This window comes from Clavelina lepadiformis, chromosome 4, assembly GCF_947623445.1.
Source record: "Clavelina lepadiformis chromosome 4, kaClaLepa1.1, whole genome shotgun sequence".
NCBI classification, from domain to species: Eukaryota; Metazoa; Chordata; class Ascidiacea; order Aplousobranchia; family Clavelinidae; genus Clavelina; species Clavelina lepadiformis.
In genome coordinates this window covers 17,864,321-17,882,678 of record NC_135243.1, presented here as the reverse complement: position 1 = coordinate 17,882,678, position 18,358 = coordinate 17,864,321, and the positions used below count along the sequence as shown (strand labels likewise).

The window sequence follows — 18,358 nt, the reverse complement described above, 5'->3', positions numbered from 1 at the left end:
TATAACCTTTTTTCGGTGTGGCTTTAGGGAGGAACCGGCACCTAAAAACCGATTATTTGTAAAAGGTGCCTTTACAGTCGCTTTATTCTCTTTTGTTTCTCGTAGTTGAGAGACGAAGAGCCCCTTTTTCTCACTCCGCTTACCATTGTCGTAGCGGACAGGCGACAACGTATTCATGGCGTTATCAACTGAGATCAGGGTAAAGCGAACGAACGGTAAAAATTAATTCCTTACTTTCAAAATTTTCACTTTCAGTTCAGTTTTAATAAGAGTTCTATTTTACTTGCAGCTTTGTAGGAAGTAGGAAGATATATAAAGCTATTTATGAAAATTTTCTTTAAAGAAGTGTAAAACCTTAAATCTTTGCATATGATGCTCATTCCGCAGAGCCTTGGTATGGGACATAACGACAGTCACAAGCCAGGGTTTTTTACAAATCAAGCATTGAGTTCACCGTCCGTTGCAACCGCCTCGGTTTCAAGCGAGGGACACCCATCTGTCGCAGATACAGCCCAAGCCATCGGTTGTTATCCCGCCGGAGATTCGTATCTTTTGCCTGGTCGAATGCAGCCAGAGTTTCCAAACATAAACATGCACTCGGCGCAGCCCGGATCATCGGCGCTGACGTCCCCGGCCAGTTATGGTCCAGTTCCGGCAGCCGTTGCTCCTGGTCCTGGGATCATGACTCCGCAGTATGGGTCACCGCCGATGGAACATTCACCGTATTACCCTCCATTGGTAAGCTTAAACTATAAACATGAGCTATTACGTAGGACCTAAAATGAAGATGTTTATGAGTTTGAATGACTTTGTAAAATGGCCGACAAAATATTGGCCATAACAAACGACTTTTTAAAGTGGTAGTCGTAATTACAACGCAATTACAATAACAAGACAGCATTTAATTAAAGTTTGGTAATTGCCGTGCCGAAATAGTATTAAGCTAGATCATGGGTTTGTCTTGCTAACTCAAAGGAAATTTGGTCGGCGGAATCGTTTGATCAGATAGTTTGAATTCCCATCATTAAATCCAACGGTGCACCAAACCATTATCGGATGTCCAGGATTTACAAAGTTTCACTTCAATGTGTCTGACTAAAATTAACACACTAGATTTGATACTTCTTAAACAGAACGATTCTAATTTTTGCTAAATTGGTTGACACTTTTTTAACCACGTGGACTGTGAAGGTTAAAAGAGTCTCAAGGCGCTTACATCTGTCAAGATTAAAAGCTGGTTTTGGCGCATCAAGTGACGTGAGCCTATAATGCGTACCACCGTTTTGCATCATCAGAACGGTTGCGGTAAATTTCCCAAACAAAGCGTAGGTGTTCGTTTGAGTAATTAAAACACAACTCAAAGCAAAAAGCAAAAAACAAAACTAAATTAGGAACAATGCGAGGTTTAATCGGGGACTTCCCCAATAGCAGACTCAGTTTTAAACTTGTGTCTAAGTATAAAGTAAAATTGATCAATTTGGCATAAATTAAAGTGATTTTCCATTGACATCTCCCAATACGGCTGCATCGAAGTACTGTACTCAATTTAAGAGATTTGAATTGACTAAACTACGTTTCATATCAAGCACAGGCTTTAAGGATATTTTTCCACGCAATAGAAAAGAGTATAAATGTGAAATGAAAGCATATTGCTCGGAAAAATTTCTGAAAGTGTTTTCACTCTGATCACCATTTCGCATGCTGAGGTGCCAAGCTATAAAATTTTGCTTAGTCATATGAGCATGACGCTTTATAGTGACGTGAAAGAGCTGACTTGGCTGCGGTCAAATGTACAAGAAATTTCCAAATAAAATCCATTACCTAACATTTAAATCGCTTAACGACTTCCCAATAGAAAGTGTAAAGGAAATCGCATAACTGAGAAATAACCACCATAAACCGTAGTTGCCATTATTTCAGATGACATGATTAATGACTATGTGCTAACGCTTTGTAACTGTTACTTTGCTTTGCTATTGTATTATGCTCAATACTTTTGCGGTTGAGCCTATAGCTCTTTGACAGTTTATCAGGTTTAAGTGTAGGCTACAATTTTTTGATGATGAAGCACCTCGGTTGAAATTACAAAATTGAAAATACGATTATTTGGTCGAATTCGGCCAGTTTTTCCATTTCAATACTATGACGAAACAGACGTAATCATTACGATGACGCGACTGTATATGGCGGTCTATAAATTTTCGATGAACGTGACGGGAAAATTTTGACAGGTTTGTTTTAATACAGTAATTAGAAATAGGCTGGTTAAAATCGAAAACTTAGCAAGGAATGAATTTTTTGAAAAACAGGAGAATATAACCTTATAAATTTAATCATGAATAAAGCTTTTGATCTTAATGTCCTTAAAATAGCTTCAGGTGCCAAGTGAAGTTTTACGTAAACACTTTCAGCAGTTTGCCTTTTTCTAAACTTTGTGATGATGGTTATCGCGTGTATTTTACAGATTCTGTGGCGGCGTGTAAAGCTGATCAAACTAAATACATTTTGTAAAATTTCGGTGGCGCTGACGTTTGTGGCATAAACTACTTTAAAATCAGCTTTTAATTGATAGGAAAAAACATTTCCTCGATTAGCTGCCCCGTTTTAGCCGTCGCACAAAAGGTATTTCACACTTTGTCCATTGTGTTTGTGTTTGCTAAACCAAAACGTGCTACCTTTTTACTGACGTTACAACAAACTTTCTAAAATTATATTAAAATCCAAAAAATAAATACTGTACGTTTGGATAGCAGTAATTGTTAAAACCGCTACGTTTAAACCTTTATAAAATCTTAAAACAAAACTCCCAAGCCAACCTGCTAACATGTTTTATGCTTTTATTAGTATCAATTTGCACGTATTGTATACATTTAATTTTTTGTTTCATTGAGAAAACAGCGGTGAACACCATGTATAAACCAACTAAATCCAGTCAATGACATAAAACGTTGGGCGTTTTAGACAGGAGCGGTTTGTATGACGTCAGAAAAAACACATGTATGCCCGTCGTATTGTTGAAAAATAAGGAATTGGACTGCTTAGCTTACAGCTCAATTGCATGTAAGTTGGATGTTAAACACACATTATGCCTTGCTTTCCGCGTCAAAGTTTTCAATGCAACACAATCGTCAAATGCGATTGTGGAACAGCCGCGCACGACGAGGCATTTAGAGAACGTTTAAGGTTTAACGCTTTCGGCCCATTGTTTGCTACGGTTTCAATTTCATAAAAGTGTGTTACCCTAGATTGCACACGGAAATCGGCGTGTGCCAAGCACAGTAGGTTGCAAACGTGGTGCAGCCGTTTTCGCCAGACCAGTTTTCTTCTTACTTAGATGTGGAACTTGTTTATAAAACACCTGGTCAGGTCATTTTTGTCAAAAAAACAAAAATAGTCGTCATTAGTAAGTTGCCAAGAATGCTTAGAATAATTAATTTTGGAGTAGCTGGATATTGGAAATAATGTGTTTGAACTCGTTTGACCTCTGTGTTTGAATATGAAATCTAGCATGAAAATTGTGTTGTACCTTCTTTCAGGGATCAGGATATGACGGGATGAAACCTGGAAGTGGGGAAATATGGGGCGGAAGTTATCCCCAAGCTCCAGCTTCTTATTATCCAGGTTATGAAAATGCTTTTGGACCGTCCTATTACGACAGGTAATTAGGTCCAGCGCAACTTTTACGTTCCTTGAAATTTATACTTGAGACTTAAAAATGCTTAAAGGTAACGAAATTGTCCATGGTTTACCGGGCGACATAATGCACTTTAAGGCAAAACACATTTAGAGCTGATAAAGCTGTACGAATTCGCTCCTTTCCCACGGCGCTTGCGACAAAATGGCGCAACAACCAATGAAACCTTTCCTGGCCACAATCAAGTTGACAAAATAGACGAGGCGAAGTTGTTTTGAAACAAAACAAGTTCATTGACAGAGGTTACTTCTTGCCAAGGGATTGCTTTCAGCCGATTGAAACGTGGTTAATTTCGTGCGTTACGACAACATGCCAACGCTTACAGAAGAAACATACCCAAAGCGCTGGCTTAACTCTGTTTAAGGCCGTGGCAAATTCATAAAGTTTTGCATTTAAGCTCTGATAAAAGCGTTGAAATATTAAGGGAGAGCATTTTGTATATCCTTGTGATAATATCATTACTTAGCAGATATGTGCAATCGGTGAAAATATATTACAAGACCGCAAATATGCCTTCTTGTTGTGCTCACCGCCAAAGAATGAAAGAACCCACACGAAGATATCCTCAAGTTTAATATAGTATTGATAGAAACTTTGATTGTTTTCAATCGCGTTAAACACATCCACTTGGCATTTTAATTCTTTTCAGAAGTAATCGAAGCTATTTTGACCGAAGACAATATCCTTGTAAGTGCATATTCATATAAACATTGGTTTCTAGAAACGCAAACGGCATTAACACTGGCAACGGTAGGAATAAGAAACGCACATTATAAAGTTGCGTATCTTTTTTCTCAAAAAGAAATAGCTCTGTAACATGTTTTTCCTGCTGACAAAGTTAACGAAACTATGCTTTAATTACAAGGAAAACACAGTGGTTTTATCACGATGTCATGACGCAATAGCGCCTTTGATGTTATCGTATAATTGGGAAACTTGGCAGCGACATACAGCTAACTCCTACACCATCCCACGGAGGAGTGCTTCGTAGACCTGCCTATAAGATAGCCGTACGAACACTGCTGGGTTTGTCCAAAGCTTATAGTTTAGCAATCGACGCAAACTTGAAACGGTCAATGACCCTAATATTGTCGGCAGCTTTGCTAACGGTTTGTTTACGATGTCTCTTGTGAGGTTTTCTGAGCGATCGGTTTTTGCGATTGGGATTTGTTGGCTCGCAAACGGCTAAGTAAATAATCATTTACGCGTTACCTCAATTTTCACTCAAAACTATTTTCAAGTTTTAAGATTAAACAAAGACAAATGACAAACTTGACTAATTTGCTTCAATGGGTAAACTTATGACAATTTGTTTAACTTTTTGTAATAAAGCAGTAACCGTTTTTGTACCAAAAACTTGGTTACTCCGGAAACAATTAATCCAAGTGCAAAATGACTTGTATTTGATCAAAGTTTCCGTTTTGAATCAAACTTACCTGAAATGTACAGATATCCTATGGATGTATGTATGAATGATGGAGTAAGAAGAAAAAATGCAACAAGGGAATCAACCAATACGCTCAAAGCATGGCTTCAGGAACATAAGAAAAATCCTTATCCGACCAAAGGCGAGAAGATAATGTTGGCCATCATAACAAAAATGACTTTGACCCAGGTACTTATTATTTTCAGCATATAATTAATTTTTTTTAAATAACTGCAGCTCAGGTTCAACCTACGTACATCTGTTTAAGTATGAGTGGGTAAGCTGTGTATTTTTTCGAGTTATTTTTGTTATAAAAAAATCCAAAATTATGCATTTAATCCGTTTTTAGTCACAACTGATTGAAAGTAAATATCAGGTTCGCATTATCAAATACCCAGATAAATACTGTATATAGCATCGCGGTAACTTAAATTTAACCTATATTTCTGTTAGTCATCAGATAACAATAATTCGCTAGGGCCGTATCTTGCCTTCATAGGTTTCAACTTGGTTTGCAAATGCCAGACGTCGTCTTAAAAAAGAAAATAAAATGACTTGGGTTCCCAAGAATCGTTCTAATGATTCGACAAATGGCTCCAATGATAAGAAAGCTGACGACGACGATGAACAATCTGTTGATATTGGTGAGAAATCTAAGCTACAACATATAGAGCTTTAATCCTTTACATGTTGGCGCATATAGGTTATCTTTAAAATAATAAAGACACGTTTCTGTTACCTTTTGCGAATCTGTGGTCATTGACAGTTATGTCATAGCTCGTTAAAAGTAATGTAAAAGTTTACGCAAATCATTGTGTAACGGTCAAAATAGCCGATGGAAAAAGAGATAGGCGGTATCACACGCTTTTCTGTAAACCTTTGAGTCCTATGTAATCTGGCCAGGATTACATGCTGTTAAACCTTGCTCTTTATGCTGTCTTCTTTCTTGTGCCGCTTCTGACAGTGTGACCTCATGCGTTTCAATCGATTTTTGATAACCGCAAAGTAAGTGGTTTAAATTTAGTCATTTACAAATGGCTTTAAAATTTATTTATTGCAAACTGATTCTTTACCAATGGCAAATAACTGAGCAACTCGACAACTTTTGACGTCACTGAAAGAAGCGAACAATATTGTAGTTTTCAGGTTGTGACTCAGACCTGAAAAACGTAAATCTCACCCATACAAAACTGATACAAAACTGATATTGAAATTAAACATTAATTAATTATAGACATGCCGTACTGTTACAGGCTTATAGAAAACTGGTATCATTGAAATAAACATTCAAAGGTAAAGGTAATTTAGTTTTTCACACACTTGGTTATTTATAATGCGAGTATATATTTATAACTTCAGATAGCAAGACTGATATCGACCAGTCTGCTGATTCTGATGACTCGGGCGACCGTGAAGTTACCAGTACAAACAACAACGACGTAATGAATGAAGATTATATGGTGGACGGAAAAAGTACACCCTTTCCAGCACCTAACGACACAGACACGAATCCACAGACCAGCACAGAGTACACAGCATCCAATACTCCACCGGATGTTGCCGAATCGAAATATACTCCGAGTGATGAAGCAAATTCGGCGATTTGGACGCCAACAAACGAAAATAAAGTTGGGTATCAAGCTGAAAATAGACTTCCTCACGATACGCGTCCTTCGTCTCAAGGAGCTTTCTATCAAGAGTTTCCAGATGAAAGATATACTAAGCCTCCTGCAGCAATGAGCAAATCCTCCTCTGAGCTGCCCAGAGAAGCAGAAGAAGAATCGCGCGCTTCAAACGATTGTCGTTACACACAGCCTTGGAACGACGGATCCTACAACAGTCCGCCGGCGCATCGAGGAGTGGACTCCACTACGCATCAGCTTGCCAACAGAGGAGCAGAGGAGGAAAGAACGGTAGTGATAGGAGCTTCTCCATCTTCATCAGGTCATCAGTTTGCCACTACCTACCAGCATGACATTCATGTTAGTGGGGGAGGTCGATTTCCTGGCAAAACTGATTTCATTTCGCCCGAACAAGGCGATGGTCTTCCCGGGGTATCAGGGTCGACTGTTACGAGGTGTTCCGCCGCAACCTCGCCGTACATGCGAGGATATCCTCAACTTACACCACCACCATGCCACGCCAATCAGCCGAACAATTTTTATGGAGCTGAGCGGCTACCACCTCCACCGGCCTTAGGCCATTCAACCGGTTATTACCCGCCACAGCAGGATTTAAACCAGCCGCACGAAAACGCGCCACAGCCGGGACATCTTCACGCAAACTATATTCCAGGAGCAGATATTATCCAAACTAGAACATCTACGATGGTGGGTGGGGCAACGCATTCCCCTGGTTCTACCACATCCCCGGTACCGAGACCGCTTTATCACAGCCATAACCAAGGCAACTTTCCATCGTCTTATTACGGTTCAGCGACCATTTCCTCGGCTTTAGGCAGTCAGGACGCACTCTACTCTTCAACGTATTACCGCCAAGATGGGAGAGGAATGCCTGGACAGGTTTTGGTCGAGGATGTTCTAATGAAGTCTGGGACTGGTGGCAACATCGCTTCCTATCCTCGTGAGTGAAATCTATTAGTTTATGTGTAATCAGCGATGCGTTAAAGACGTAATAATCTTGTTTGGCTCAAAACTGTCAGTAGACACTGAAACGTTTTAATAATGTCGACACCGCTAAATTGTTTTTAATGAAACTGATAAACAAAATCTGTTTGGTAAATTCGCTGGACTTTGCATTTCCTGTTATTTTCCCAGTTTACAATTTATAAACTAATTCTCCAATATCGCTCTCCTAAATCTTCTTACAATCCTGTAAAATCAACTCTAATTAGTGTAAAAACACATAGAACTCAGGAATGACTGGGTCATTTATAATAATCATTTGAAATTTGCGTTAGGGTACGGAAGCGTGGATGGCGGAACTTTGGACAGAAGAGCATCACCTAGGTAGGTAAATACCTTTGTTTTAAATTAAAAAAGTTTTAACACTTTTAGTTGCCTGAAGTTTGTTGTATTGCATGAATAGAAGTTTAATGCCTTTTGTGATGCTGAATACTTACGGCTATTGCCACGGTGTAGTGTATAATCATGCTGCAACGCGTGTTGTTTTGGTCAATGGGTGGAAAATTATTCGTTCACCAAAAGCACTAATAATGACGTTTGACCAGTCACCTTATTTGTTTATTTGAATCTACTGTCCCGACTGCACGTATGTTGCTTTTACGGACAAAACCTTTTAAAACTAGCTATGGTCGCAAAATTTATCTCCGCCGGGCATTTGTGCCGACAAGCCGGGCGATTTGTAACGATAAAGGCGCCAATTTAAAGGGGTCTAATTTGTCCTGGCGCATTCTCTAATAAAAGAAAATGCGATTATGCATTATGTCTCACCTCAGCAACAATATTATTGTAATGCGAGTAAGTCCGACTTAGGGTGCGCGTGTCGGCGCCATGTCGCGTTCGCTGATGACGACACTTCGCCATTTGTAAGAGAGTCACAATTAGTGATGGCGCTACAAGATTATCGGGATAGCAAAGCGTTGTCGCTAGCTCGTTAGGGGATCAGCTCTAGAACCGTACGATTTTATAAAAGGTAATCTTGCTTATCATAACAATGGCGGTGCCTTTGCTTGCCAGCGTAAATTTGTTATGATGTAAACTTATCTGTAAACATTATCGCCTGCTCACTAAGAATAAAAGCTTGGGCGTTGAAACGCATTAACCGATAACATCGCAAATACCGTTTAGCCTTCCTTTGTGATTTATGGTACTTTACCAATCACGCCGACGACCGACAACCCATTTCGTATGATTGTAAAACTAAAAATAGGAAATGTATACAATTTTGAAACACCAGTGAGACTAGCAAGCATTTGAAATGTTTAAAAACTTACTTAATTTTGCTGAAAAACAAGCGTTACGTCGCCACTGAAATATGCAATTGACCCTAATTGAGCTGCGAGGCAGTATCGGACCGTTGGATTCCTGGTAACTGTATATAGTTTGTTATTATTTAGTTTACCAGGAAGTAGTCAAGACTCAAATTATAAGTAAGAAACAACGTCAACATGAAAAGTCTAAAGTTAGCAAATGGTTAAAAAGATTGTCTTTGTCAAATTTATCGTTAGAAACCGTTTAAAAACTTGCCTATAGCTTAAGGCAAAATAAGATTTCTGCCTCGACGTTAAATGCAGTGAAAATGTGCGAAAGAGGAAGATAATTTTCACCTTTGTTCGGCTACCGTCAGCTAAGATCATAGGAACGCCTAACGTCGATACCCTTTTATTAACACTTACCGGAGTTATTGACGCAAATGGATTGAAATTACGGGAGATGAGAAATTGCTTGAGAGCCTGCTGCTAGCAGTCGCACAACTTGGGCTTGCTTGCCGAACTGAACTTCTCACTAGCAACAAACGTGTTTAGTTTAAAAGGTAGGACACACCCAGCTTAGAATCCAAACGTCAAAAGCCTACTTCGCGGTATTTCGCCTTCTTCGAATCCATTTCGTTAATTGCAGAATATATGAAATTCTTACTTTCAAAACAACTGGTTATAAGTACATTTGGTGATCGTTGATCAGGCCAACAAATTGATATGCATCATTACGCAACTTTCTCTTTAGGCCTAACTAAGAACTTTCAGAATCTGATAAGTGATAGCTGATAACTAAACGGAATGTAGCGCTATACCGTGCCCCCGCAAGCAATTCTAGATTGAAAGAAATAGACTAAACGAGGAACTACAGAAGGGGATACTTACCACCTTACTAACATGTGCTGGTAAATTTTTACGATCACGCCCAATCAGAATCGTGGCAAATGTTCGCCAAAACTGCAAGCTAATCATCACCAAATATTTCCATTGTCATTGTAACAGGGTAGCTATTAAATAGGAAATTCCCGCAGTACAACCAATTACTGGTAAAGAAATTTTTTTAAAAGCTTGGTTAAACTTTAAGCAAATAACAATTAACCTATAGCGTTAAGTTTTCCTTTTGTTTCTTTATATGAAGTTTTACGTAGGAAATAGTGAGTTTGATGCCAACATGGGATGGGCCATTGTGTAGGACGTTAGTAATTACAGCAATTTAGTCTCAGACTGACGCATTTCGTTGGTAGCAGGCGAGTAGGAATTTAACCGCAAAATGGAGTTAAATGTTCCTTAATCATGTTAACGTTTACCTACTTTACAAAACCGCCATTTTATTAATAAGGTTTCCGCTCAAGCTTCACTTTTTTGACTTACTTATTTGTGGTCATTATCAAAATCTTCATTCAGATTATAAAAGACAAAATTTGGGTTTACTTAGCCAGAAAAGCTCATCTATTTTTTGCATTGTTTAGGGACTGAAACGTTACGAGCGTTCAGCAATCAACTAGTTGCATGGAGGTTCCATGTGGAATCCTGCGAAGTGAACTGAAGTAGAAGCAAGGCTCTTCCGTTTGTGTTGGAAGATGGCGCACAATTTGTTCCAAAACTGTGCGCCAAATAAGTAAAATAACACGAGACACTGTGCAATGTGCTTGTTGTTCGATTCCGACGTGGTTCAATGAGGCGCAAATAACAATTTTAATTTGGTTTCTGTTCTTTTGTAATAATTTTTGAGAGAAAACACGTACTATATACTGTAGGATCATTTGCACCGCGTTTAGCTAAGTGTATTGCACTTTTGTAAAGTTTATATCCTTTAACTTTACACCCTAAGGTTTCAACTGTTATACAAAACCATTTTAATCAATGTAATTCGCGTACTTTTTAATCCAACCAATCACTGTCATTCACGAACGAATAACTTCGATAGTGTATGCGACAGGTGTATAATTTATTAAATGAAAAATGTTAAACTGAAACTATTAAATTTTCTTAGAAATCTTTAAGAAATTATAAATCTCTGGACTACTGTTAAACCTACTGCAACGATTATAAGTGCTTATTACTGTCGAACTTTATGATAGTTACATTTCTCAACCAAATCTTAACTTTAATTTATTGAAAGCAGTGTGAGCAAGCCTATGTTTGCTCGAACATGAGTCTGCCATTTTCCACAAGCTCGGCATGAAACCTTTGGATTGTAGTACGCCATTTAGTAGCAGCCTAAAATAAACTATACATCTATGTTTCCGTGCATGTTTTCAAAGTTTCTTGCCATTGCCGTAATTGTCATTCTTTATCAGCAGATTTCTTTACCCTTTAGCAAAATTTTTGATGTGATCTCACCGTATACCCATTTTTTAAATTATCAATTTTTTAAAAAGCTAAAAAAATGCTCAAACATTGTTTATGCGAGACATAATAAAACTATGAATGCTGAGCCAAAGAGTATTCTTAAAATTTATAAAAGTATGATGATCTGTGATAAGCGGTATATCACGTATAAGGTTATTCAACCGTACAACTTGCTATAAAATTTGTATATATGGTTTGAAATTATGTAGTCTTATCAATTTTAGCCTGGAAATCAAATTCAGTTACGTCTTTATGTATATGCAAATTTGAAAGAATTGAGGAGAACAAAAAGTTCACACCGGTTACTTCACAAACTTAAATTTTTTTGTAGACTTTAAAAATACGGCTTAATTTGGTCAGTGTAAGCGTCCTCCATGCGCCATTTATCGATTGTTGAAAATGACTGTTGCCTTGAACAAACTGAACTAGCTTACATTGCACTTGCACGTGACCGTGACATGTGACCAAGTGAGCTTACAAGTGCAGCCCAATAAAACTCCAAAAAAGTTATTCTGCTTTAAAATTTGTACTAAAACTGGTATAGTAATTACGTGACAAAAATGTTAGTTCTTCTTCAAAACAAGTTGGGCTAAACTTTGCCTAACCTAACCTTGGTACATGAGAAAAACCAACAACTTAAATCGGTTGAAGACAGACTCATGTTATGCAGCGGTTATATGACTTGAAAAACACAGGCTAAATTAATCTTAAGTGTAATCATAATTATTTCATGCTGATATGCAAAAACGTCAAAGTCGTGTTGATATCACTGTATTATACCAAAGAATAGGTATAGACAAAACCGACACCATTACAGAAGATATGATTAGCCGTATAGAAATAGAAATAACAAACGTCAAAAACAACAGTAAACTATTATGTGGGGAAAAGTTACAATCGACTTTTTGCTAACATAAACAAAATAGGCTTTATTTATTGCTTAAGTCTCCGTTATGTAAATTACACGGATCCAGCACATTAGCTACAGTCTGCCGAATTTGCGGGTATATTTAGATAGGTCTAAAGAATTTTAAGAATCTTACACTTATTAGGCTTTTTAGAACTGCAGCGTTTTATGCAATAGGCCAACTTTTAAATTGTGTATTACAATTAACTTAGACTTGGCTGTATACTACTACAGTTTTTGTGGGAGATTTATTACAATCTTCGATGGCAACAGGTAATGCAACAGGCAACAGGTTCAGGTAATGCAATTTAGCTTAGTTGCAACATTAACTTGCGTCAAATATTATCTTCCATCAAATTGGGTATCACACCGCAGTCCAGCCAAATGATTACACTCTAGCGCCACCATGCCACTGCTAAAATTTAAGGCGAGTTAGAAAAATGCAGGTTGAAATAAACTGGCATGCCTGGCGTGTACAGTAGTTAAGTTAAATGGTGTTTTGGTTAAATTTTACAAAGTTCAAAGCCATGATGTTTTAAAATATTTCCAGAAAAGTAAATTTTTATACTTTCACTGATAATAACAGTTAAACTTGTTCAAATGATGTCCTAGGGCCTAGGCCTAAAGATTCTAAATCAGTTAATAAAAAAGCAAGGAAAATGAGACATGACTGTCCTCCACCCAAAATTAAGGACAAAGGTCGTCTATGGCAGAGTTAAAAGATAGCATCAGATAGCTGGGTGGCGGGGATTTTGTTTAACAGATTATATTCTAAACAATTTCGCCGGTGCCTAAACTGTTGTGATTACAAGCCATGCGATGGCCACTTGGCCCTTTACGAACCTAAACACATGAGGTAACCCAAGGGCGTACCAATTTATCGTAAATCTCCGGCATTACCCTTCGACGTAAAGGCCCTTGCACAGACTTACCGATAGGGAGTTATAATGGTACTTTTTAGCTCTTGTTTGAAAAATGCAGAGTCATTTTTGAAAAAGCCCTACAGGTTATATTTTCATGCATCGCATGAACAAGTGCCGACTTTAGATGGCCGTAAGGCTTTTTACATCGTCACTTTTAGACGGCTGAACTTGATTCTATGCAAAAACATGATCCCTCAGACAAGGTTCGTTTTGAGCAATTCTTACAAGTGGACAAGACAAAGCTCTAACAAAAGAATGTTAACTTAAACAATTAGCAATATTTGGATTTTGGAAACGCGAAAAAGTTTAAGTGTTAACACTAAATTTATCATGGGTAATCGATATGTTAAATCAATCATTGTCATTCACATAAGCATCGACAATAAATCAGCAAATCAAAGTCTATTATCAAAAATTCCTCATACCTTTACTCTTCAAACTCAAAGAAATTTATTCCAAGACAAAAATTTTATGTTATATTGTCTTCATTTGTAAAAGTAACACGCTTTTTATTTGGAGAAAACGCAAGTTTATTTTACAGTACAACACGTAACTTGAATATACATCTTCAACAAACCCGAGTGAAATAGGTGTAATGAAAGATCACAGTTCCTACTAAGAAAATGTAATAAGGAAATAGACGAAAATCAGCTAAATAATTTGCATGCACTGCATAAGGTGAAGTAACTGATGTACTGCATTAAAAAGAAAAAACAATAACATGAAAATGCATTGGTTGACATCACATATTTGAAAACGGAATCCCACAATATAAACTGGTTCTCTCAGCTCGCCTTTCGTCGTCGCTTGCCTCCCCCGCGCTTAGTTTTTGTGCGTTTCCGGCCTTTCCCGAACCAAGCTGGAATGTTGACACTAGATGGTGATGTTAAATCTCTTTCAGAGCCCTCGCGTATTTGCAGCACTGGGCTGGCAAGCGATGACGCGGGGTCTTCTTCTGAAACAGAGCACGTCTCATCCGATATATATGAGGTAGAGGGAGGGTTTACAGCACTCGAAGTTTCGAGAGCTGTATTTTCCAATTTTGGTTCCTTGTACACGGCTTCGTCTATTTCTGGAAATTTCGACTTGAAAGTGGCAGGAATTGGAATACACTGTGACCGGTATTTACCTAACTGTGCGGTCGGCACCGCCAGCTGAAAAATCGGGTCCAAGTCGCTATAAAATAACATTTTGAGCTGTCAGTGATGAAAGTCGAGCTGATGTTAATGAAAGCAGAGAAGGCACAAACTTACCCAACATAAGGTTTCACTTCGATGTTTAAATGCTTCATGACATTTTCCATTACTTCATCTGTTCGACCTATGGTAAAATTTGTTTTACAAGAAATGATTTAAGATTTACTAGACAAGCAAATCGTTTATGTGACGTCGTATATGAATGCATACCATTTATTTTTAAGCAAGCCTGCGAATCTTTTGGCGTCCACTGGATGTTGATAATGCACAGTTTAGGACGAAGACATTTTTTCCTAAAATTAAAAAGTTACAGCGATAAAAAAGTTATTTTTGTTTAAAGAACCTCCATTGAAAGATATTTAACATAGCCACCTGACACCATGTCCTTGGAAAATGTAAATAAAAAAAAACAATCTAGATTCTAGACAGTAAAACTATGTGCAAAGAGTAAAGTTACAACATCATTGTACCTGTCAGTTAACCATAACTTCTTGTATGATCTGAATACTTTTAAGCTGGAGCCCAAGCACAATATTAAGTCAGATTTTTCTGCTTGACTTTCTGCTTGCTCCCAGTTATGAGGCCATCTGCAAGAAAATATAAACAAATATGAAAGGATTTCCGGCATTGTATCTTATTGTCTCAAGTTCACGCACAGTAGTGATGATATATACTATCATCTAATCTGCCAAACTAAAGCTGCTTTTAAAAAGCAAAATAAAGTATCTTGATCATGTTAACAGAATGTTACTAATTATGTTTATAAGAACAAGTGAAGTAAGTTCAAAAAAATGTTAGTCTCAATAAGAAGACAGTACCTTGGGTGACTTAGTTCCCCGAAGTGCACTATTGTATCTTTGAGCTTCCCTTTGCATTGATCACAAAAACGTTTTGTAAAATGTCGTCGAAGGCCAGTCTCCTCAGTTACATCAAAAACTCGATAGAAGTTTCTGCTGCACTGACTGCAGTTCTAACAACACAACAAGATAAAGTACTTTCCAAGAATAATACATTTAAAGATGTAATGAAAAAATGCTTATCACATTTTACTCAAAATCTTGAGTGACATGTCAGTTTGTAGATATGCTACCAATGTTTCCCATTTGTTGTGTTAAATATGAATAGCAATAGTTTGGCACAACATGATTATCTTGTGATTATAAAATAAAAGAATGATAATACAATGTGCAAGAAATACAAGTGCTTACCTCAGCAAACATGTTCCCATGTATTTCAGATAGATTTGCAGGTGGAATCCCGCTACGAACATGCAAACCATCACAATTCTGTGATACCACGTATTTGACCATTCCTTGCTTAACCAGAGCAGTGATTGCCATGTGTGTGAAGGTAGGAGTTGCGTGTGCAAGGCTACGATCTATATAAATGGAAATATAAAGGCAATTGGCTCAACACTTTTAATAACTTTATTAAACTCGGTGTGCATTTCAAGCATTTCCTATAATGTGAGGTTTGACAAATATAAATACATTGAAGAAAATACTAACTATAGCTATTATTCAAAAAATTTCCTGCAATAAATAATTTAATTAGCTTCGGGAAAACTGATTCTTTTAATTACTCCTGTCTAGTACGTATCATATTTTTGAATATGTGCAAAACAAAGTCTCCATTCCAGAACCTCCACCGGGAATGTTCAGCAGCAAGCAACAATGTAACCGACTTAATCACGACAAATACTGTTATGTATCATCGCCCAATAACACTACAACTGAACATCGAGCAAGAGCACTGCTGACCCATGCACCTCGTTTACAAACACTAGGTCCTTGTTATCCTAATAAAGATACCCACTCTAAGTTTGCAGACAAGTTAATTTGTGGCTAGAAGGGTTAATGGTATGCAGGAAACACAGCCTCACCACATTCATTCATGAGCCCCTGACGCAATCTCTCATCAGCCACTCTGCACCAGAGACCTGAACTGAGTAAGTATAAATGACAGCAACTACAACATCAACAATATATACATTATCTAAGCCATAACTCATACAGAAGTCCCCCAACCTCAGTCTAAAACTCTTTACGCTGGCAACTATAACTACCATCTTAACTGGGGATACAATCCCTTCAACAGAGAATGCCTGGCTACCTGGGCAGCCGATAAGAAATTGGATCTTCCTTCCAGTGCAAATGATACAGCAACTTTCTTCTTCGGAACTTAAGCAATAGAAATGAATTCCAACTTAATAATCGCAAATCTAAACACTAGCAACCAACCACTGAACAGATTTGAGCTTGAGAAGTTTGTGGGCTTAGTAAGAGCAGCTTGCTCGTAATTATGCTACCTGGATTCAATGCTCTGTTGCACCAACGTTGTAATGTCCTTTGGCAAGGCATAAATGTTTGCTGTTCCACAAACACAAGTTGGAGTCAGTGTGCAGGAAAAGTCTATTTTTTAAGTGATTTCTGGATTCAGGATGGGGCTACTACTTTATGTGCAGCAGTTTAGAGCCTTGTTTATTTCACTGCTGAGTACTACACCTGCTTAGTGCCTTGGTAAACCATCATATCTTCACCATCATGAACCACTACACTGCCTTGCATACTGGATGTCTGCATCCCGCACCATCTGAGGACAATCTCATTCTTGCGAGTCTCCAAAATGCTGGACTCAAGAAGACTTTATCTCATTCCATTGTCTACGAGTAATGGAGCTGTCACATCTGTTAGACTCCAAACTTTTCTTTTCAAAAAACATTCTAGCTGACTAAAAATTGAGACACTCATTTGTTCTGGCTGCATGGCACTATAAGTGTTAGAGCATGCTGACAACTTAAGCTAAAGTGATACCTTTTGGGCAGATTATGAATGGAATACAGCGTGGCAGGAAAGCCCTGAGCTGAAATACTGAAAGCGATAATTTTATCCCCAACACCACCAGATTTTCGCTATTCCAGAGTCTTGAATGTAACATGACTTCATGCAAATGACCGTTAGTCAATTTGGCTTAAACCTTCAAAAATAGGTAGTGGCATAACCGGCTGCGTCTCATTGTGGTGCGTTGAAGGAAGCCATAAACCATGTTATTTGTGCTACATCTATGCAGACAGTCTGCACTTTCTGAATGGTAAAACGGCCCAGTGGCTGTTTGATTTCTGACCCGAAATCTAATCTAGTTTAACAAGAGACCATCTGGCTCAAACGATGATGAATAAATTAATACAGATGACTAATAAATTAATTAATTGTAATCAATAGCAGTAAATATCAAGGTTAAAACCTTACTCATAACAACATTGTGCCCAGCGTTTAACTGTGTCCACACGCCACCAATTCCACGATAAGCAGGTATATCAGCTGATGTACTGATGCCAGCACCAGTGTAAATAATCGCATGCTTGCTCGCGCGAAGAATATTAGTCAACTGGGCAACTTTAACATCAAGTATCAGGGGATCGTCCAGCACCTAAAATAATAAAAACAAAACATTTAATTAGAAATCAACATGTAATTAAATAGCTTAATTGCAAACAAGGAATAAAAAGCAAAAATTTACCCAGAAAAACAGCACTTATGAAATCAATAAAAGTCTTTACTTCTTTGGCTCTTTCCTTTAGCTTATCATAACTCGATCTTCTGCTTTCGATGAGCTTCACAAGCGATTCATGTTGTTCCAAAAATATTTCGTCATCTGCACTGCGATGAGCCTGACGTACCACTGCACGAATCTATGACCAAAAGTTGATCATAAATTTGAAAACAAATTTATCAATAAGGAATTTATCTCCAAAAATTCAATAGGCTTTTGTTTCAAAAGTTGATTTTACTTTTTTTGTAATGTCGTTTTGACTGAGAGTTTCACTGTATTTTCTTGGACGAAGTGTACGACAGTCTGATACAACCACGAGACTATCCACTATACAACCAGGATCAATTTTTCTATCACTTGGATTAAGCAATGTTTCTTCAAAAACATCATCATTTTCCATTCTTAGGAAA

The 18,358-nt window shown here is 37.8% G+C and overlaps 2 protein-coding genes across 6 annotated transcripts in view; one reads left to right on the top strand and one right to left on the bottom strand.

The window, feature by feature from the left end:
• The window catches only part of LOC143451981 (uncharacterized), a 31,260-nt gene extending 19,776 nt beyond the window's left edge, over positions 1 to 11,484 (top strand). For 3 of the 5 annotated variants that reach the window (XM_076952777.1, XM_076952778.1, XM_076952779.1), the window contains 8 exons: positions 106 to 215; positions 388 to 738; positions 3,537 to 3,658; positions 5,144 to 5,309; positions 5,620 to 5,764; positions 6,480 to 7,703; positions 8,041 to 8,089; positions 10,488 to 11,484. In XM_076952777.1, coding sequence (XP_076808892.1) covers positions 397 to 738; positions 3,537 to 3,658; positions 5,144 to 5,309; positions 5,620 to 5,764; positions 6,480 to 7,703; positions 8,041 to 8,089; positions 10,488 to 10,494 — 2,055 coding nt within the window. In that variant the 5' untranslated portion in view covers positions 106 to 215; positions 388 to 396 and the 3' untranslated portion in view covers positions 10,495 to 11,484. Of the gene's footprint in view, positions 1 to 105; positions 216 to 277; positions 739 to 3,536; positions 3,659 to 5,143; positions 5,310 to 5,619; positions 5,765 to 6,479; positions 7,704 to 8,040; positions 8,094 to 10,487 lie in introns of those variants that run through there. The other 2 variants (XM_076952774.1, XM_076952775.1) reach the window with 2 other exon arrangements.
• A 2,178-nt stretch (positions 11,485 to 13,662) lies between these two features.
• Positions 13,663 to 18,348, bottom strand: LOC143452953 (NAD-dependent protein deacetylase sirtuin-7-like). The gene is made up of 9 exons (XM_076954109.1): positions 18,187 to 18,348; positions 17,956 to 18,087; positions 17,645 to 17,825; positions 15,605 to 15,774; positions 15,215 to 15,366; positions 14,867 to 14,983; positions 14,607 to 14,689; positions 14,454 to 14,520; positions 13,663 to 14,376 (listed from the first exon to the last, which is right to left on the bottom strand). The coding sequence occupies exons 1-9, from the start codon at positions 18,346 to 18,348 to the stop codon at positions 13,986 to 13,988; spliced, it is 1,455 nt and encodes a 484-aa protein (XP_076810224.1). The 3' UTR covers positions 13,663 to 13,985.
• Between the last annotated feature and the right edge of the window lie 10 nt (positions 18,349 to 18,358).